Raw genomic sequence first — 19,111 nt, 5'->3', positions numbered from 1 at the left:
CCAAATGTGCACCCAGGGCCCCCAGCAGGCTTGTACTATGGCAGCTAGCCTGCACTGCTGTGCCTTCACTGCTATTCTTACCTGCACTAGCTAGATTAAAGCTAGCACGGGTATGACTACCTGTGCCACAATTATACCTTAATTTGCAGCGTAGATGTATCCGGACAGGTACAGAACCTGTAGCTGTTTTGCATTTCCAGGATCATTTCTGTTAAAACTCGCAACATTCAGTGAAACAGAGTAGAGGTGACAGCTGATAGATAGGATCATACTTGCCTCAAGTTGCCTCCTCTGTCACCTGAGGCTAAGTGCTGGCCATCAGGGCTAACCTGCATCACACGAACGCCTGCTTTCACATCTAGATAGCCTGCATTTTCATTTCTGTCAGGCACACTGGTTGAATCTTGCAAATGCTGATTATTATTGTCCATGTAAACCACCTTCAGCAAGTTCTTTATATTGCGAGGGGGAAGAGCGAGCGAGTTAGGTATATACCATAACAATAAACAATAGAATGCTTGCTACCGTCTCCGGTAGAGTAATTTTGACTTCAATAGTATACTAGTACCTTAAGGATGGGATTTTCAAAAATGTTTGAATGCTTGAGGAGCACAAGCCCCAGTGACTTTCAATGGGACCTGTGCACCTAAGTCACGCAAGGTTCTTTGAAATCCCACCTTAATGTTTATAATGCTGTCTGCCCCGAGAACTCAAATCATCATCATCCCTAGTTGTAATATGGAGCTTTCCATCAGCAGATCTCAATGCGCATTATAAAAGAGGGCAATGTCCGTAGCCCCCTTTTACCGATGGGGAAACTGAGGCACAGCGGGGGATGTTCACCCAGTCGCAGAGGCAGAAACAGAACACAGGTCTCCTGAGTTCAGTGCTCTATCCTCTAGGCCACACTACCTCCAAAGCACTGTCAGATACTGACTGAGCCTCACGGACACCCTTGCAAGGGTGGTAAGTATCCCCATTTCATAGATGGGAAAATGCGGTACAGAAAGGTGAAAATAGTTTACCAGTCTTGTTCTTTAGCCACTAAATCCCCATCTCTCGCTTTCAAAAAAGGCAAATCTGTACAGAATATTGTTGGCTTAGCTGAACTGATAAACGTGGATAGGAACTGCTCCTATAGGCAGGAATAAGATATCCAGGAACCCTGGGTTCTTCAGATCATTGTAAAACTTCTGAACATGTTTAAAATAAAAGCTAAATACCTAAAGGCTTTAACTTGATTTAAGTTGGAAGTAACTTGTTTTGAGTCAGACAAATGCATGTGAAAGAGAGAGATGACTGCTGAAGAGAGGTACTGAACTAGTATATCCCACCTCACCTCAATGTCTTTCCAGCCAGCACCAACCAATTTTTCAGCTGTGCTCTCTCCCAATACTCCAGCACAGGACAGAGATTTTATATCATTTCCACCACTAGAGCTTTCCCTCCCTGCAGTACACTTAAAGGCTCATCTGCCAGGCTTTAGACTGGGGTAAGCCACAGGTGAATTTGGCCCCATTATTCTAAAGCTGTGTGTGCCGGTCAACAAAAAGCCACCATGGTGCTTACATTACTGTAAATGTTCTTCTGGAACATAGGTCTAGCGTCGCTTTCCACATTCCAGAATCGTATGGTGTTATCGGATGAACAGGTTAGAAAAGATCCTGGAGGTAAACAGGACCTGTGATCCTCAAACTCAGGGTAAACCTACATATTTCCACAACATAAAAGGGAGGTGGAGGGACAACGGAGAGAGGAAAGGTACAAATTAGTTTACATTCCAAAAACAGAGTGGGAGTTCAAGAGCCTAAGTAACAACAGAAGTTTGTTCTACAAGACTCCTCTGCAATCCTCCGCTTAAAACTGGAGAGATTTTCTCCCCATCACATGGCTTTTTTAGTAGGTGAAACTGACTAATAAAAAAGGGAAACTGGAAACCTTTGTCCAAATGGGGTGGGTTTTTTTTGTTTGTTTATCTGAGTTAGGGGAGTTATATTTAAAACAATCAATAATGATAGAATCTCTTTATTTGTGCCTAAAGGTCCCCATCCCCATGGCGTTAGGCACACTATAACATAAGACAGTCTCTACCCAGAACAGCTTTCACTCTAAGGGCAGGTCTACACTTACTTCCTGGTCCGGCCGTAAGCAATCGATCTTCTGGGATCGATTTATCACGTCTTGTCTAGACGTGATAAATCGATCCCGGAAGTGCTCGCCGTCGACGCCGGTACTCCAGCTCGGCGAGAGGAGTACGCGGCATCGACGGGGGAGCCTTCCTGCCGCGTCTGGACCCGCGGTAAGTTCGAACTAAGGTACTTCGAATTCAGTTACGTTATTAACATAGCTGAATTTGCGTACCTTAGTCCGAAGTGGGGGGGTTAGTGTGGACCAGGCTTAAGTATAAGATCACAACAGGTGGATACCACAGACCGGGAAGCAAAATGGAACAGTGATACGGTTATAACTGTAATAGACAAGAGTCACTATGACCAGTTGTCTCACCATCCCTCACCACTGCCCTTTCAAAGAGCTCCCCCATCATCAGATTCCTTGTCATGGCCCCAGGGGGAAGAGGACTGTGACGTTGTGCAGTCTATATGGTTTTATAAAAACATAATAAGAAGTGACTATAATGTAACTGGAATATGCTTCATGCAAAAAGGTCTCTCGTAAGGTATCATTGCAAAGCTTATAATCTACTGAGTGTGATCATCCCATTTGTATAAATGTACCACTCTTGTATCTAAAACTAGAAATATGAAATATAACTCTGAGGGCCTATTGTAATTATGTAAAGTGTGGGCCATTAATGATGGTTTGGAATCTTGATGACTCCCATTAACAAGGACCACTGTCTGCAGATGGCTGTGTTTACCTGTTAGTCTTCCTGTATATGTGTGTGCTGGCAAGTGGGCAATGAAGTCTTGCAGTGACGTGATCATGTCACCTGAACTGGAATCCATCTTTAACCTGGTGCTTTTCCAGTGAGGGGGGGTGAAAACCCAGAGGGACAAAGGGTTCCCGCCTTATGCAAAAGATATATAAAGGGGTGGAAGAGAACAGAGGGGGAGAGGAGCCATCATGAAGAATCCCCTAGCTATCACCTGAGCTGCAACAAGAGCTGTACCAGGGGAAAGAATTGTGCCCAGGCCTAGGAGGGGTCCAGTCTGAGAAAAAGCTTACTGAAGCATCTCTGAGGGTGAGATTATCTGTATTCAGTTTGATTAGACATAGATTTGCGCATTTTATTTTATTTTGCTTGGTGACTTACTTTGTTCTGTCTGTTACTACTTGGAACCACTTAAATCCTACTTTCGGTATTTAATAAAATCACTTTTTACTTATTAATTAACTCAGAGTATGTATTAATACCTGGGGGAGCAAACAGCCGTGCATCTCTCTCTATCAGTGTTATAGAGGGCGAACAATTTATGAGTTTACCCTGTATAATCTTTATGCAGGGTAAAACGGATTTATTTGGGTTTAGACCCCATTGGGAGTTGGGCATCTGAGTGCTAAAGACAAGCACACTTCTGTGAACTGTTTTCAGGTAAACTTGCAGCTTTGGAACAAGTGATTCAGACCCTGGGTCTATGTTGGAGCAGACGGGAGTGTCTGGCTCAGCAAGACAGGGTGCTGGAGTCCTGAGCTGGCAGGGAAAACAGGAGCAGGGGTAGTCTTGGTACATCAGGTGGCAGCTCCCAAGGGGGTTTCTGTGATCCAACCCGTCACAATGACAACCTGCGTATCAGTTCCTCTTCTAGATAAAGTGATGAGCCGTTTCAGGGTGGATAAAAGTCAATGGGTAGGTTTTCTACCCCCTCCAAAATACTTTGCCTGAAAATAAGTGCCAGAGTTTGCTTTGCATTTAGGAATCGGCCATGTCCTATCACATCACCGTGCTGGACTCTGTCAGCACAAAGCTCGTATATAAACACTAAGTACAGGTGTATTTTTGTGAAATGTCGCTGGACAGCTACAAAGCAACAAACTGAACAGCGACTGTCAATGAAAACAAGTCACTTGCGGCTCCTGTTTGATCACATAAGCTACACAAGAGAGACAGACAGCGTCGATCAGGGTCATGGGCGCTATTAAAGCGGAGCAACTGGGGGCTGCCTAGTTCTATTTTCTGTTGAACATCTGAATCCGCCCGAAAGATTAACTCTCCTTTTTCCCAATCCTTTGTTCTGCCTTAAGCTACTGCACTATAAAGAAGGTTGACAGTATAGTCTGACTAGAGGGAAACCTTTATTATTAACCAGTTACTAGTCTGATATGGAAATAATAGGAGGATAGTAAAAATCATCTTTTCTAAGTGGGTGAAGCTAGTAAAGAAGCTTATAAGTCATTTTTATTCCCCACCACCACCTTCAGAAGCTCTGTTTAATGCTAGCACATGAACTACATCTTACCTCAACATTCCATACAAAGGAACTGTGGAAGAGGTCTGACCACACTTTGCCAACTTTGTTTGTGTCTTTAACATCCCAGATGTATATACTGTGGTCTTTATACACACAAGAGAGCCAACGATTGCATGGGTCAAAGGCTAAGGCAATGGTGTCTGGGTAGACGGAATCTGGTCGTCTTAAGAGACAGAGAAAGAGGAATTATTCTTTTTAGCTGAATTTAAACAACAAAAAATGCAAGCTAAAGTATGATATATACAACAATTTCTGTTTTAAATTCACTAATCTTCCAGCCTACCGAACATCTTAAAACCACAGCTACATTTTCTGAGCATGTACCTAGTCTCACAAATGTCCATGCTAGATGCACTTCAAGTCTTACAGTGCAGAACATTATTCTTGGGTTTTTACCCTCTGCCATCCAGAATTTCATATCTGTGAAAAATCTCTATGTCCTGGGTACAGCCCAACAGACTGTTCTGATGATGCACAGCTCTGAAAAGCCACCTAGCTATTTGGAAAACATTCACGCCAGTTAATTACACTGAAAGAAAAATCAAATTAATGATACCTACCTCATCCGTAAAGTGCTTTGAGATCGGTCGATGAAAAGCCTGATACAAGAGCTAAGTATTTTATTAAAAGAGGCTGTCAAGTCTGATTTGTCTTAAAACCTTACATTGTTATATGCAAAGTATCAGGTTTTAGTTCCTTCAAGCTCTTTCAGAAACTCATTTTAATGTTAATAACACTGGATTAGAGACCTCTGAAAGATGACTGATTTCAAGTCAATTTAATCTTAGATATCCATTTTCTTCTTTTCTTAAATGTAAGACTGAAACACACAAACTTTCAGGATCAAATTTTCAGAAATGCTCAGCTCACATTAATAAGGGTCACTGGCCACTTCTGAAAATCTGGCCTCTGCTATTTAGCCACTATCTTTAGAAGCTGTACGGAGTATTTAAGATGCACAAAGAGAAGGCACTTTTTCCTTCAAGCCAAGTCAAACATAATACACACAGTGAAGCACTATATTTCATGTCAAAACTTTGTACCTTGGTTCAAGCTCTTTGGCTACATCAACGCCCAAGTAGTGAGGTTTCGGTAGATCAGTGAGATAATGCATGTTGTGGGAATGAAAGATCCTCACCGTTCCATTTGCACAGCCACAAAAAATAAACTCTTCACTAACACAGATGCAATTTGCTAGCGATACCTGAAGGAAGAAGTTCACATGCATAAAGTTACCTTTTTTATAACAGAGAACAACTAGGAGTCCATGGGTGGTTTTTTACCCACGAAAGCTTATGCTCAAATAAATCTGTTAGTCTTTAAGGTGCCACTGGACTCCTTGTTGTTTTTGTGGATACAGACTAACACAGCTACCCCCGATACTATAACAGAGAACATATTTCTATAAAACAATTACAGTAAGATATAAGGGAAGCATAGGTATCCAAAACTAAATGGAATTATTTTACAATAATTAGGCAACAAGGCATTTTACCTTCAGATCAATCCATTTTTCCAGCATTCGCTTCTCGTTAAATTGACAGAGAAGTCCAGAATAAGAAACACAGAAAGTGTTGCCCAACAGTTTCCCTTGCCCGCATGCTACACCACAAAAGATGTTATTGTGAAGTTCTCCCAGAAGTCCAGAGCGACCAACCAATGGCACAGTCTCTTTAATCTGCAATGAACACATTAGTTTGCATTGTAAATACTAGTACATTTGTCCTTCTGATACTTTTCACCGAGGATCTAAAGAAAGCCTCAAAATATCCCTAGGAGATAAGTAAGTTCCTCCTTTTTAAAAATGGGAAACAGGATTGTCAAACATATTGATTCATGTTTTCTGGAATCCGGCAAGTATGCAATAGCTCTGTCAAAGAACTGACACATCCTGCAAATGCGTTTTAAACGTTAATTTAGCAATTTCTTGCCCCTTCATCCCTGTGCTCTATTGTGAATGTGATTTTTGAAGCCTACTTCCAGAAAGCTAGATTCAAAACCCACCTAGAGCTGCCTGGCCCTAGGTCATTCCTGAAGCAGGGCAGGAAGTTACGGTATGACAGAGAGATTGAGTGTAGGGCATGAAAAGCCTTACTGCTCTTTGGCGCCACTCACCTAAACGAATATCCCTGACTGCTGCAGGGACAGACGTCTAGTCAACTGTCTGAATATCCTGAGCACCGTTTTTTAAACTCGTGTACTCCCACATCCAACTGGTACAGCACATGAGAAAGGTTTACCTTAACTTCCCTCGATGCGTCCAAGAACCAGAATTTAACATGGCGGTGGCCAACAGTAACAAAGTAGCTGTCCTCAGAGAAGGATACTGCAATAACTTTACAAGACACTTTGTTTGATGCTACTAGGGTATCCTTCTGTAAAGAGACAAAAAATGAACACTCAATCATTTGTACATGAGAGATACACGGCACAAGAGATATGGAAGTTACGACTGAAATCCTGATTCCACTACACGGCCAATTTTGGCACAATCCCACTTCATCCTCATCACTTAACAATTTACATGACTATTGACATGAAGTACAGTTTTGCAAACAATTCATCTGCCAGAAAAGATGGTTTTTCTGACAATTTGGACAAAGTTTTTTTGTGAAACGGTGATTCTCCTGAGTGCGAGATGCAGGAATGCTGGACGCTCACTAGAAATGGGGGGGGGGGAGAAGCGGGGGGGCGCCAGTGCCCGAACCATGGCCCCACGCCAACCGTTCCCTGAGGCCCCACCAACACCTCTCCTCCCCCCTCCACCTCTTCCCCCAAGACCCTGCCCCTCACTTGCTCCTCTCCGCCCCCTCCTCCCTCCCATCGCTCACCCTTAAGGTAAAAAGTGATGGGGCCATTGACCCCCGCCCTGTTCCAGCCCCCCTGGTGGGGTAGGGAGGAGGAAAAGGTTTTGAAAAAGTTTTTGAAAAAATTCTAATGCTTCCTCCACTCTCCACCCCGGTCTCCTAATAACTCTAAGGCAGCTTGACCTAGAAGCTTCATGTGTATACCGCTGAGCTGGCTCAATCAAGCAGGAGTGCCTTCACTGGACTTCTCTTTTTGGGAGCAAACATACTGCAAAAGGTGAATAAATCCTTTAGGATATACATGTGCTCTGCAGGCATTTTAATGTATTACCTTCCAGGCTCTGCACGAATGATATGTGATCTACACCTGCTCAAGCTGACAGGCCCTAGGTACTTTCATATTACAATGCGTGTGACAAATAATACAGTGGGGAGGCAGGAAGGAGAGAAGACAGTGAAATCAAATAGTGTTCGTGTGGGAGCAGGAGGCAGGATAGACAAGCAAGTGAAGAGGAGAGATCAGATAATGTTCATAGAAGGGACCATTGTGATTATCTAGTCTGATCTTCTGTATAACATGGGCCATGGAATTTCCCTGAGTTAATTCCTGTTTGAATGAGAGCATTTTTTTTTTTTTTTTTGTAAAAGATCCATTCTTGATTTTAAGATTTCCAGTGATGGAGAATCCACTGCAATCCTTGGTGAGTTGTCCCAATGGTTAATTACCCTCCCTGTTAAAAAATGTGTGCCTTATTCATCAGGAAAAGGGAGGCAGGATAGTGTCAACAAAGTCCTCAGCTCGGAAACTTGCCCTTGCTCCAGGAATGCTAGAGTTTGCTATGTGCCTACAAGATTATCAAAGTTCAGCTGTTTTCCCCAAGTGAGATCGTTTTCTTGGTTTGAATGAGGGAGGGGTTATTTTGATTGCATTTGATTATCATATAAGCTAACGGATATATTATATTTTATTGTAAGGGCATCAGTAAATTCTTTGCTTTTCAGTGAGAAATGACAGAGGCTATTTGTCTCTGACATCTGTAGTTCCTTACCTTCCAGTCCCATACATTGACAATCATGTCATGTTGATAGCCCACTGACACAATATACTTCATGTTGGGAGAAAAAGCCACACAAGCCACTCCATGTTTATGGCCATGCAGTTCAGATACTTGCATCTTCTCCTCGACGTCCCACACTCGTACAGCTGGTCTGTGCCCGTTCTGCAAGAGTCATTTGAATATGTGCTGCCATTTGAATCGTACACACAAAAAATAGGAATTGCCATCCCAGATCAGAACAATGGTCCATCTAGTCTAGTATCCTAGTGCGGACAACTCACAGTTCAGCCACGTTAGGCTGTAGTTTAAATGCTCATCTTTACAGTTTAAATTCCAAATTAGTACTACCTGATCAACTGGCCAGAATTCAACCAATGTATGGAGGCTGGAAAGCTAGCATCAAAACAGAGGGCACTAACTGGGCATTCCTTCTAGTCTTACTACGGCAGGTTTTCCAGGCACACAAGCATTTGCATTGGTAGAGAAATCAGAAATTCCATTCCAAGTGTACACACTATAATACACTTCAGCAGAACTCACCTCACCAGTAACAATAAATTTTCCATCAGGTGAGAAAGACAGAGCACTCAGCGTTTTCCTGAAAGAAAGATATAGCTTTCGTTTTCCCTCAGAGAAAGTTCAGACAGTGCTCACTGCAATAAACACTATGATAAGGAAAAAACATTCTGACGTTACCCACCATAGTGTTATTCAAACACACAGTCTACGATAGCTTATCTACTTAGACTGTCAGCTGTTTGGGGCAGAGACTGGCTTTTTGTAATGTGTTTGTAAAGCAACTGGCACAGTGGGGTCCTGGTCCGTAAGTAGGCAGATAGCAGCCATGCACAGTATCAGCAGTTGCACTTTGCTCAGCTGAGAGTCACATTCCTTTCTCAGCAACCCAAATCCCAAAAAGCAAGTTTGGAATAAACACTATCGAGGAGGTGAGTAAATTTAAGCATTGACAATACCTGGAAGTATTAAAGATGTGTCTTTGTTTATTCTTTTGGGGATTTAAGATTACAACCACACACCTGAAAAGAAAAAACAAGACATTTACATTAATAAGTGTTTCACCTGGTTTGTGGAGCGCTGGGGTGTTCAGAGGAGGATGGCAATCTTCAGAGTTTGGAAGACTTCCCAGAAAAGGGAAAGCGTTGCAGAGAAAAGCACATCCTATTTTTTTAAAATAAAACAACAACAGCAACCCTAGCTCGGCATCAGTCAAGCCCCAAGTGCTTGACAAAGGGGGTCAGTATCATTATCCCCATTTTGCAAATGGGAAACTGAGGCACAAAGTTGTGACACGACTTGCCCGAGGTCACCCAGCAGGCCAGCTGTAGAGCCAGGAATAGGACCAAGGTTTCCAGAGTCCCATCCAGTGTTCTGTCTACTAGGCCAACTTTAATATGTTTATGTTATGTTCTATTTTTAGAAGGCGTTTGTTCTAACACCAAACTGGAGATTACTACAATAACTGAAAGGGTTACCTGAAACCCCTGTTCCCATCGTTCAGCAATAAGCACTTACCCTTAAAGCATGACTGAATCTGGTTTCAGCCTCTGACAATGGATACCGATGGTGATAGGGTCACTTTTGACTAATATTTTAAGTTAAACAGACCATTTAAAGTAGAATTTAAAATGTAGGGTTTGTTAAAACAAGCTTTTACAAGGCTAATGGTTTTTTTCCATTTGTTTTGGGGTGTTTTTTTGGTTGGTTGGTTTTTGTTTTTAAAAAATACCAGTGTAAATAGTGGGATTAAAAAAAAAAAAAAAAAGACAATCCTGCAGTGTTTTTATGTCAAACACCACAGCATCAGGCCAGAAAATGAATCTGACTAGTAGTTGGCTTTTAACAAGCCAAGAGAAATGCAAAGCAGTTAACATTCAGAAAAGTTTTCAATTTTAAGAATTCTTTCAGTTGTAATCATTCAAATCAACAGTCTTTTTGTTCTGTGTTCGTACTGCACCTAGCGCCAGGCCGCCCTGGGCCATGATTGGGGCAGCTACGTGCTACAGCAGTACAAAGAAATAATAATTTGTAAAATAGGTAAGAATGTTTCTTAAAAATAATTCTCCACATGATTGACTCTTTCCCTCTATTTCAGTTGAGCGCCACAAAGGAAATAAAATATTAAAAAGTTTGTGTTAAAAAATACAAATGTATTTTGTTCTTTTGAATAATTAATCCTGCAAACATTTTTTAAATTGGCTGTAATGTATCTATTAGGTAACTGAGCAAGCTAATTTTGACCTGTGCTGTTATAACTTTCAGTGGGTTAGCTACTGATTAATCAGGTCCCTTGATTTGCTGACTGTTATATGCTCACAGCACACACACAGAAGTTAGATTAAAAACAAACACTCTTGCTGGAAGGTTGCAAAATAATACGACTTTGTTTCTTAGAAATCAGAACAATGACACAAGAACCCTCAGCTCAAAAACAGAGAGAGAGAAAACAGGCTGCTCCCTAGGGCAGCAAGACATAAAGCTGGCTCTTTTCAGAATGACTCGGATTGCATGCTTTGCTACAGACCCACCCCCCCAGTCTGCAAGCAGGACCAAGAAACCACCCCACATTCTAAACATGAAAGCTTGCAATTCCAATATAGTCCTCCATACCCCACACCTAACACATTTTATCAACAGCAAGCCAGGCCAACTGGTAACTCTCATACCACGCACTGTCATCCTGGGATCAGAGATCAGGACTCTTTCTTGGTCACTTTCTTGACTCTCAGCATCAGAGACTGAGTCTGACCCTGGAAGTAGGGGTTCCGGAACAATTTTTATAGTGGGGGAGGCTGAAAGCCATTGAACCAAACTGTAAATCCTGTATATGATGGAAACCATGTTCAGCCAGGGAGTGCGGCAGCACCCTAAATTCCAGCATCTATGCCTGGAAGTGGTGGAGTCAATACAGAGGAAAGAAAAAAGTATAGCTTAAACTACTCCATTACCATGAAACTCACAGGTCTAATCCAGCAGTGATATCAGACTTCTGGATGCCCATGAATGAGCAGGTTAACTTAAAGCACTCGAATATTCCTCTTTAGCCAGATCTAGAAGATGTGATAGTTGTTAAGAGCTTTACATTTCCAGCCCTTGGCTGCTTGAGGAACCCTGTGAGATAAGGTTTAGAGAAGCCCCACAAGGGGGAAAAAAAAACTACTAAGGGCTCACAGCCCTATGAAATGCTGAATGTCTTCATCTCCTGCTGAAGTCAGTTGGAATTTTGATGCTCAAGCATGCCTCTAGCTACTCTGAATATGCTTACAGTGGTAGCGGATTCTGTCATGGGATGGGATCCAACCTTTACTCACGCAAGCTGTCCCCTTAGCCTCTGCTTATGTAAAGCCTACCTGAGTGACAAAGGACTGTAAGATGGAGCCCCAAAGTAACAGTGAAATAGCATTACTGCATACACACAGTTGGCAAAACAACCAGGGCCCATGTCCATTTTTTTCTCTGTAAGTTGCAGCGGTTTCTAGAATCATGCAGGTAGACACAGAACATAAACTTACACTTTTCCACATTTATATAGTACACTTACCCTGTAGGATATGCTATCTGCCCGGTGTTTGGGTCACAAGCTAAACCACTACTGGTTTGGGTAGTTATTCCCAATACTTTCTCAAGCATAACCTGCCCAAAAAAAGGGAAAAAAAATATTGAAGTCTAGTACAGTCAGAACTATGTAAGAGCTTATAAACAACTCCCAATTATTAGATTCTTGAAGCAGTTGTTCCAGCGACCTGGAAGGCAAGGTTTCCCACATCAGGTAAGAGGGAACCAATAAAAATTCAAGCAAACAATCACGCACAATATACAAGCTTAACACTGAACTTTATTTAAAAATGGAAACATTGCTTAACAGCCCAAATCATTAGAGACTATATGTTCAGGCTTTAAAACAGTGGCTGGAAATAATTTGTTCCCCCTATACTTCCAAAACCAGAGATCAAAGTAAGTATCTTAGACTATGTTTATACTAGTCTATGCTGGCATAATCCCCAGCATAGATGAAGCCTACACTGACAGAAGGACTTCTTCTGCCTGTGCAGGAGCACCGCCTTCCCAATGGACACTGTACTCTTCAAATCGGCGTGGCTGTGTCTACACTGGGAGGTTTGACAGCACAGCTGTGTCGGTCACAGGAGTGGGTTTTTTTTTCCACACTCCTGATCAATCTAGCTCTGACAATATAAGTTAAGTGTAGGTACTTATCAAGCCCCCCATTACCATAGTATCTGAACACCTCTCTATCTTTAAAGCATTTACCCTCAACACCCCTGTGAGGTAGGGAAGGCAGCTTAATATCCCCATTTTATAGCTGGGGAACCGAGACACAGAGGCCAAGATCCTCAAAAATATTTAAGTGCCTAACTGCTATTGAGAACCTTTGAGGAGCTGAGCCACAGAGTCTAAGGCCTGGTCTACACTTCAAAATCCGATTGACCACCACGAAGCACAGTGAAAACATCTCCTGCCCTGATTGCCAAAGTTAGGTCGACCTAACCGCTAGCGTAGAGACAGCTAGCTCAACGGAAGAACTCTTCCATCAACCTAGTCACTATCTCTCGGAAAAGTAGATTAACTACATTGACAGAAAAACCCCTTCTATCGATGCAGGAAGTGTTTACACCCCGGTGCTACATCAGCAGCACCATAGCCATGCCGCTGTAGTATAGAAATGGCCTAAGTAACTTGCCCAAGGTCACACAGGAAATCCGTGGCACAGCAGGGAGACCATAGGAATAGAGCTCCCCGCAAAGGCTTAGGTGTCAGTGATAAAAATTGTTTGAAGAGGAAATAGAATTGTGAATGCAGGTCTCACTAGCTTAAATGTTTTATCCAAAGATTCCAATCGGTTCGTTTTGAAGGGATGCTTTCAGAACTTGTTAAAAAAAAATAGACTTTGTAGAAATCAGTTTTCATTATTTTCAAAATATTGTAGTAGATTTTTTTAAAAAATGAACAGTGCCTGTTGCGTTTCTAACCCATATGCTGCTGCACTGGGACACGAGACCCTAAATGAGATATAAACAAGAAAAGCAGACCAATCAGAAACCATAACTTCACTGTAAAAAGATATGATTACATCAAGACAACTAACTCACTGAAAAATTCTAGTGGAAACAAGACTGTGGTTTTACTTCAGTGTAGCAAACTGAGGTCAACCGCAGCTGGAGGGAATAGCTTGGTCTTCACTATTAAAGGTACGGGTTTTTTAACCTCGAGGTATGAGCTATCCCAAGGCAAAAGCATAGTGAAGATACGGTGTTTTATTTGTCCGGTGAGGTCAGGCTGACCACAGCAAGTCTACCTTGCTGTAAAACTGAAATATTTGATCTTCGCTGTGCTTTTACCTGAGGATAACACATTAGTTACCCCCAGGCAAAGGACACACCTGTTTTGGCAGTGAACACAAGGTCTGTAGGGCTGATCTTGTCAAGATAAAAAAAAAAAAAACCTACCCATGCTGTCTCCAGGAGGATTTTACAGCAAGTTAGCTATCTCGCTGATGGGAGAGGTAAGGCATTGAATCCAGCGAAAAGGAATCCCAAGAGTGCAAGAAGCAAACAAACCACCCCAATGGCACAACAGACTGTACAACCCCTCAAGCTGCTGAAGCAGCCGGGGGGGGGGGGGGTATTTGTAACGTGTATGTATGTAACTCTTCCACCAAGAGCCCTGCTCCCATTGAGACCCAACCCCCACCCTCAAAACACACACACAGCCATACACCCATTCCCCAAAGAAGTTAGACCCACCCATCTCCTACAGCCCATGCTAGGGGATGCTTGGGGGCAGGGTCTACAGCCAAGAGGGGTGAGAGACACCCACAGGAGGGTCTAGGGTGACCAGATGTCTCGATTTTATAGGGACAGTCCCAATATTGGGGGCTTTTTCTTATATAGGATCCTATTACCCCCCACCCCCATCCTGATTTTTCACACTTGCTGTCTGGTCACCCTAGGAGAGTCTCAAGTCACTGCCCCTTCTCACCTCTATCTCCCCAACCCAAGAGACGACCCCGCCCACTTCCTTAGTCCAACCTCCCCCACGCATCACCAAAAGTTTCTCAACCCCCTACACCTCCCCAAACCCCGCCTCTCGTGTCGCCCCGCCCCCTCCCCATGCCTCCCCAAGCCCCGCCCCCTTTGCAACTGTCCACGCTCCGCCCCCTCATCCAAACCCCGCCCCCTCACACTTCCCCAGCCCCGCCTTCTTTGCAGCTGCCCACGCCCTGCGTGTCGCCCCGCCCCCTCACCCAAGCCCCGCCCCCTTTGCAACTGTCCACCCTCCGCCCCCTCATCCAAACCCCGCCCCCTCACACTTCCCCCAGCCCCGCCTTCTTTGCAGCTGCCCACGCCCTGCGTGTCGCCCCGCCCCCTCACCCAAGCCCCGCCCCCTTTGCAACTCTCCACGCTCCGCCCCCTCATCCAAACCCCGCCCCCTTCTTTGCATCTGCCCCCCCGCGTCACGTCGTCCCTTATCCCCAAGCCCCGCCCCCTCCGGTGTGGAGCCCCGCCCCCTCAAGCCCCGCCCCCCATCGCCTCAGCCTCTCTCCCGCCCATCCCGTCCCCTCACCGCCTCCTCCGGCCCCTGGTGCCTCGATCTCCGCCTCAGGCTCAAGAGCGGCGGCGAGTCGGCGCCCCCGCTCCGGGTGTAGAAGCCGCCGCCGCCGCCGGACCCCGCCATGGCTGCGGGGCCCTCCGCGCCCCTTCGCCCCGGCTGGACCCAGCCTCAGCAACCGCTCCGAACTGCGCGCGGAAACCCGGCTCCCCGCTCCTATTGGCCGCCGCGCACGCCAACCATCTCCGCCCGCTGCCAACGACGGCGGCTCTTCCCTGAAATCCCGCCTCCGTAACGCCCCAATGGGGGACGTGTATGCTAATCATGCCTCGCTCAGCCAATAGTGACGGCGCTGCCATTAAATCCCGCCTCCCCTGAACTATACTGTCAACATAATCTAGTGGGCGGGGGGAGAACCAATCATTTTCAAGATCAGCCAATAGTGGCGGAGCTACCGTAAAATCCCGCCCCCTGTCTCTCAGGCTCTGGTTTAGGTCTAACACCCCGCAGGGGCCTGAAGATTGGCGGTTCGAATCCCAGCCCCCTCCCCTCAATGCCACGAGTGAATTATTTCAAACCCAATTAATGAATTAGCACCAGTTATAAGCCATTAAACCATGAATCGGGGAGGAGAAGACTAGAGCCCTACGGTGCAAGCCCTCTCCCTACACAGGCTCCCACTGAACCCAATAGTCTTTCTGTGCCAGGTAGGGCTTGTTGGAGCAAGCCTAATATTCAGACTCCAGAAGATTTAATGTAACTGGAAGGATCGGAAGCTGCTTCACAGCTTGTACACGCTAAGCTTATTGCACACCCCAGTGGTTCCCTGCATCCCTCGATTTGTCACACGCACTGAGAAAAGGCGCTATGCATGCCCCTTTCGCCCCATGCTCCCTCAATAGGGTCCCCATGTCCCCCTCCCCCATGGTAGGGGCTTTGTGTGTGCCTCCTATTTCCCCCAGCCTCTGTCCCAGTTCAGCAACTTAACAACATAAGAACAATCATAGTGCATCCATAATGGTCCATCTAGCCCAGTATCCTGTCATCCAACAGGGGCCAAAGCCAAGCGTTTCAGAGGGAACGAACAGAACGGGCAATCATCAAGTGATCCATCTCCTGTCATTCACCCCCAGCTTCTTCCACTCAGAAGCCAGGGATACCCAGAAGATGGGGTTGCATCCCTGACCATCTTGGCTAATAGCCATTTGATGAACCTATCCTCCAGGAATTTATGTCCTTTTTTTTTTTTTAAACCCATTACAGTTTCGGCCTTCACAACATCCCCTAGCAAGGAGTTCCACAGGTTGACTGCATTGTGTGAAGCAGTTTAGTTTGTTTGTTTTAAACCTGCTGCCTATTAATATCCCCTGGTTCTTGTGTTTGTGAAGGAGTAAATAACACTTCCTAATTCGCTTTCTCCACACCAGTCCCAATTTTAGCATATCCCCTCTTAGGCATCTCTTTTCCAGGCTAAAAAGTCACCGTCTTTTTAATCTTCCCCCCAGACAGAAAGATGACATTCAAGGTGTTGTCGATATGCTAAATTCTATTGGGAAGATGATCAGAGATGAGGTAGAGTATTACCAATGGTTTGATCAATAGACAATTGCAGTGGAGCTCCGTGGCATCGGAATAATTTTTATAGTGGGGGTACTGAATGCCATTGAACAAAACTGTAAACCCTTTATCTGATGGAAACCCACTTCAAGCCAAGGGGTGCTGCCACATCCCCAGCACCTCTGGTGGTGCTTGAAGCTATGGCTGTGCTAACCAGATGGGAACATCATATGTCCCCCCACCCCTGATTTTGCCCATTTGGTTTTCTCCAAAATGGGTATGGTTCTGGCCATGGATGTCAGGAACATTCCCTGAAGTTTTGGAGTTGATTGAATAAAGCATTCTAGAGTTTAACATGTTACAGAGAAATGTTGTCGAGTTGACTATAAGGACTTCACAAACTTACCCAACCAGGCTGATTGGGGGTGGGGGGGAGAAGGGCAGGGTAGAATAGGGGGCAAACAGAGTTCCTCCCATAGGGGGGAGTGGGGGACCTGGGAATGGGGGTAGTGTGACCCCCATCCCTTATTTTAAGGGACCATCCCTTATTTAATTGATTTTTTTCCTTAAGGTGACTCCCCCCCATCCCTTGTTTTAAGATGTACTGAAATGTATTAAACCTGATCAGAAGTCCTATTTTAAACATTACATTGAAGCTAATGATAATTGCATTGTATCCTTGAGGGCAGTAGAAATGTACACTTCAGAGAGAAAAAAAATACATGATTTGCTAAGGGAAATAGTGTTTCTTTAAAATATCCCTTAAAATAAAGCAGCCCCTTATTTTTCATGTGGTTTCCCCTTACTTCCATTCAACAAAGGTGGTCCCTCTAACCAGGGAAAGGGGGAATAGAAGCAAACAGAGCCTCTGGCTGGGGAGGGAAGGAGAATGGGGGGGGGCGCAAAGTCCTTGAAAAAGAGGGGGATGGAGGGATTCAAGTCCCTGCTATGTGCAATAAGTCAGCCTATACTAGCTACAAAGTGTATAGCCCCGATAGTAAATATTAATAGTATAATTCAGTACATTTAAATAAATAACCTGAAAACATCCTTGCTAGACCTGGGAAAATGTCTGCTTCTATAGAACATCTACTCAGGGGAGCACATCTTTCATTTACCTCTGACTGGCTTATCTTCAAGCAGTTAATTCCCCTTCCTCCTTTCACTCTGGGTACCATGTTCTCCTCCTTCCTCCCCCAAACGTAGGGCTCGCTGAGCAGGGGGAAATGGTTCTGCTGTTTTGCCCCCAGAGGGATCATCACTGGTGGGCTCTGCTAAAGCCCAATCCAGCTCTAGGACTGAGTTTTTAACCCTTGGGGGAGGGCTCTTTTTAAAAAAAAAAAAAAAAAAAAAAGCTTTATGTATTTGTCACATCTCAGTGCCACCATTAAATGCTTGGTGAGAAGAGAAGCCCAGAAAGCAAACGTAATGATAATCAGATTGGTCTGTAGACCTAATGCTTATGGCCAAGCTAGAGTTGGGGTATAAAAACTTAACAGTTAGGGGGGTGCGGGAGGTAAAAGCAAGGTAGAGGGAACTCAATAAAGCTGAGTTGCTGGTCTGTGTATTTATCTGTTTACAGCTTACACCTGTGCAGTTCGCATCAGTGGCACCAGCAGTCAAGGAACCTCTAAGGGCCTAATCATTGGGATCGCTAGGCACCAAGGCTAGCATCAGGAATTTCACAATAGACCCCACTTCCTGTCCTTTCCCTACTGCCTAGGTTCAGCTGCCAGCACTTAATTTTTTAATACACTTAGAAAGCTGAGCTCTGGCAGCAGTCGCCACTTTGCAGCGAGGTGGGAATTTAGGGGACGGAGCAGTGGACTGGGACTCATGAGACCTTGGGCAAGTCACTTCAGCCCAGATCCTCCAAGATCTAGTTAGGTGCCTAACTCTCATTGCCATCAGTGGAAGTTAGGCACCTAAATACCTTTGAGGATCTGGGCCTCGCCCCAATGTGCCTCAGTTTCCCCATCTGAAAAATGGAGATAATGATACTGACCTCCTTTGTAAAGCGCTTTGAGAGCTATGGATGATAAGAGCTAGATGTTGTTATTTATTATAAGTGATAAAGCAGAGGGATGGCAGAGGGAGTGTTGCCCAATGATCAGAGCACATGACGTGAGAGTCAGGAGCCAACGTTTCCAAAAGTAACTAGTGATTTTGAATAACTCAGTTTTTTAGTGGTGAGAGGGACGCCAAACTTGAGATTCTTCAAAGGGGCTGTCACAGGGTGGTCTGTCCCTTTAAGGGGAGTTGGACTCTGACCCACCTGCAATGAATTATCTGCCTAGTGGGTGGTGGATTAGGTGACCAGGCCGTGACAGATTTGGGGGATACAAGTGTGTCCATATATGAATTCTATTTTGGTGTTGTGGTTGCCACGTTATAGTTCAACCTCTCATCTGAATGCAACCTGTAGTTGGGCTTGGAGCATTCACTGTTGTAGGAGACGCATGATGGAGAAACCACATCCAGGAAGCTGTGACAGAGCAATCGAGTGCCATTAGCATTGAATGGTTCTACCCCAGTGGAACAACAAGTTTGGTGCCAGCCTTGACTGTGAACCCCCCCATCCCAGACCCCTCCTCCCTCCTGGGGTGACACCCCCTAACTCAGCCCCTCTCATAGCGACCCCCCCATCCCAGACCCCTCCTCCCTCCTGGGGTGA

General features: G+C 44.8%; 1 protein-coding gene and 1 non-coding gene across 3 annotated transcripts in view; both read right to left on the bottom strand.

Annotated features, from left to right (window-relative positions):
• Positions 1-15,055, bottom strand: part of WDR62 (WD repeat domain 62) — a 41,520-nt gene extending 26,465 nt beyond the window's left edge. The window contains exons 1-11 of one of the 2 annotated variants that reach the window (XM_026658857.1): positions 14,896-15,055; positions 11,855-11,946; positions 9,270-9,332; positions 8,836-8,893; positions 8,287-8,457; positions 6,671-6,805; positions 5,926-6,108; positions 5,474-5,634; positions 4,419-4,593; positions 1,570-1,707; positions 277-452 (exon numbers count right to left, since the gene is read on the bottom strand). In XM_026658857.1, the coding sequence (XP_026514642.1) occupies positions 277-452; positions 1,570-1,707; positions 4,419-4,593; positions 5,474-5,634; positions 5,926-6,108; positions 6,671-6,805; positions 8,287-8,457; positions 8,836-8,893; positions 9,270-9,332; positions 11,855-11,946; positions 14,896-15,006 (1,463 nt within the window). In that variant the 5' untranslated portion in view covers positions 15,007-15,055. The remainder of the gene's footprint in view (positions 1-276; positions 453-1,569; positions 1,708-4,418; positions 4,594-5,473; positions 5,635-5,925; positions 6,109-6,670; positions 6,806-8,286; positions 8,458-8,835; positions 8,894-9,269; positions 9,333-11,854; positions 11,947-14,895) is intronic. The other variant, XM_026658858.1, reaches the window with a different exon arrangement.
• LOC112115433 lies at positions 3,949-4,090 on the bottom strand. Its single transcript, XR_002908819.1, has one exon. It is a non-coding gene; the product is annotated as a small nucleolar RNA SNORA16B/SNORA16A family (small nucleolar RNA).
• Positions 15,056-19,111: the final 4,056 nt, after the last annotated feature.

Source organism: Terrapene carolina, unplaced genomic scaffold, assembly GCF_002925995.2.
Source record: "Terrapene carolina triunguis isolate 2854851 unplaced genomic scaffold, T_m_triunguis-2.0 Scaffold517, whole genome shotgun sequence".
In the NCBI taxonomy this organism is placed as follows: domain Eukaryota; kingdom Metazoa; phylum Chordata; order Testudines; family Emydidae; genus Terrapene; species Terrapene triunguis.
The sequence above is the reverse complement of the archived record's forward strand: the minus strand, read 5'-3'. Positions and strand labels throughout refer to the sequence as shown.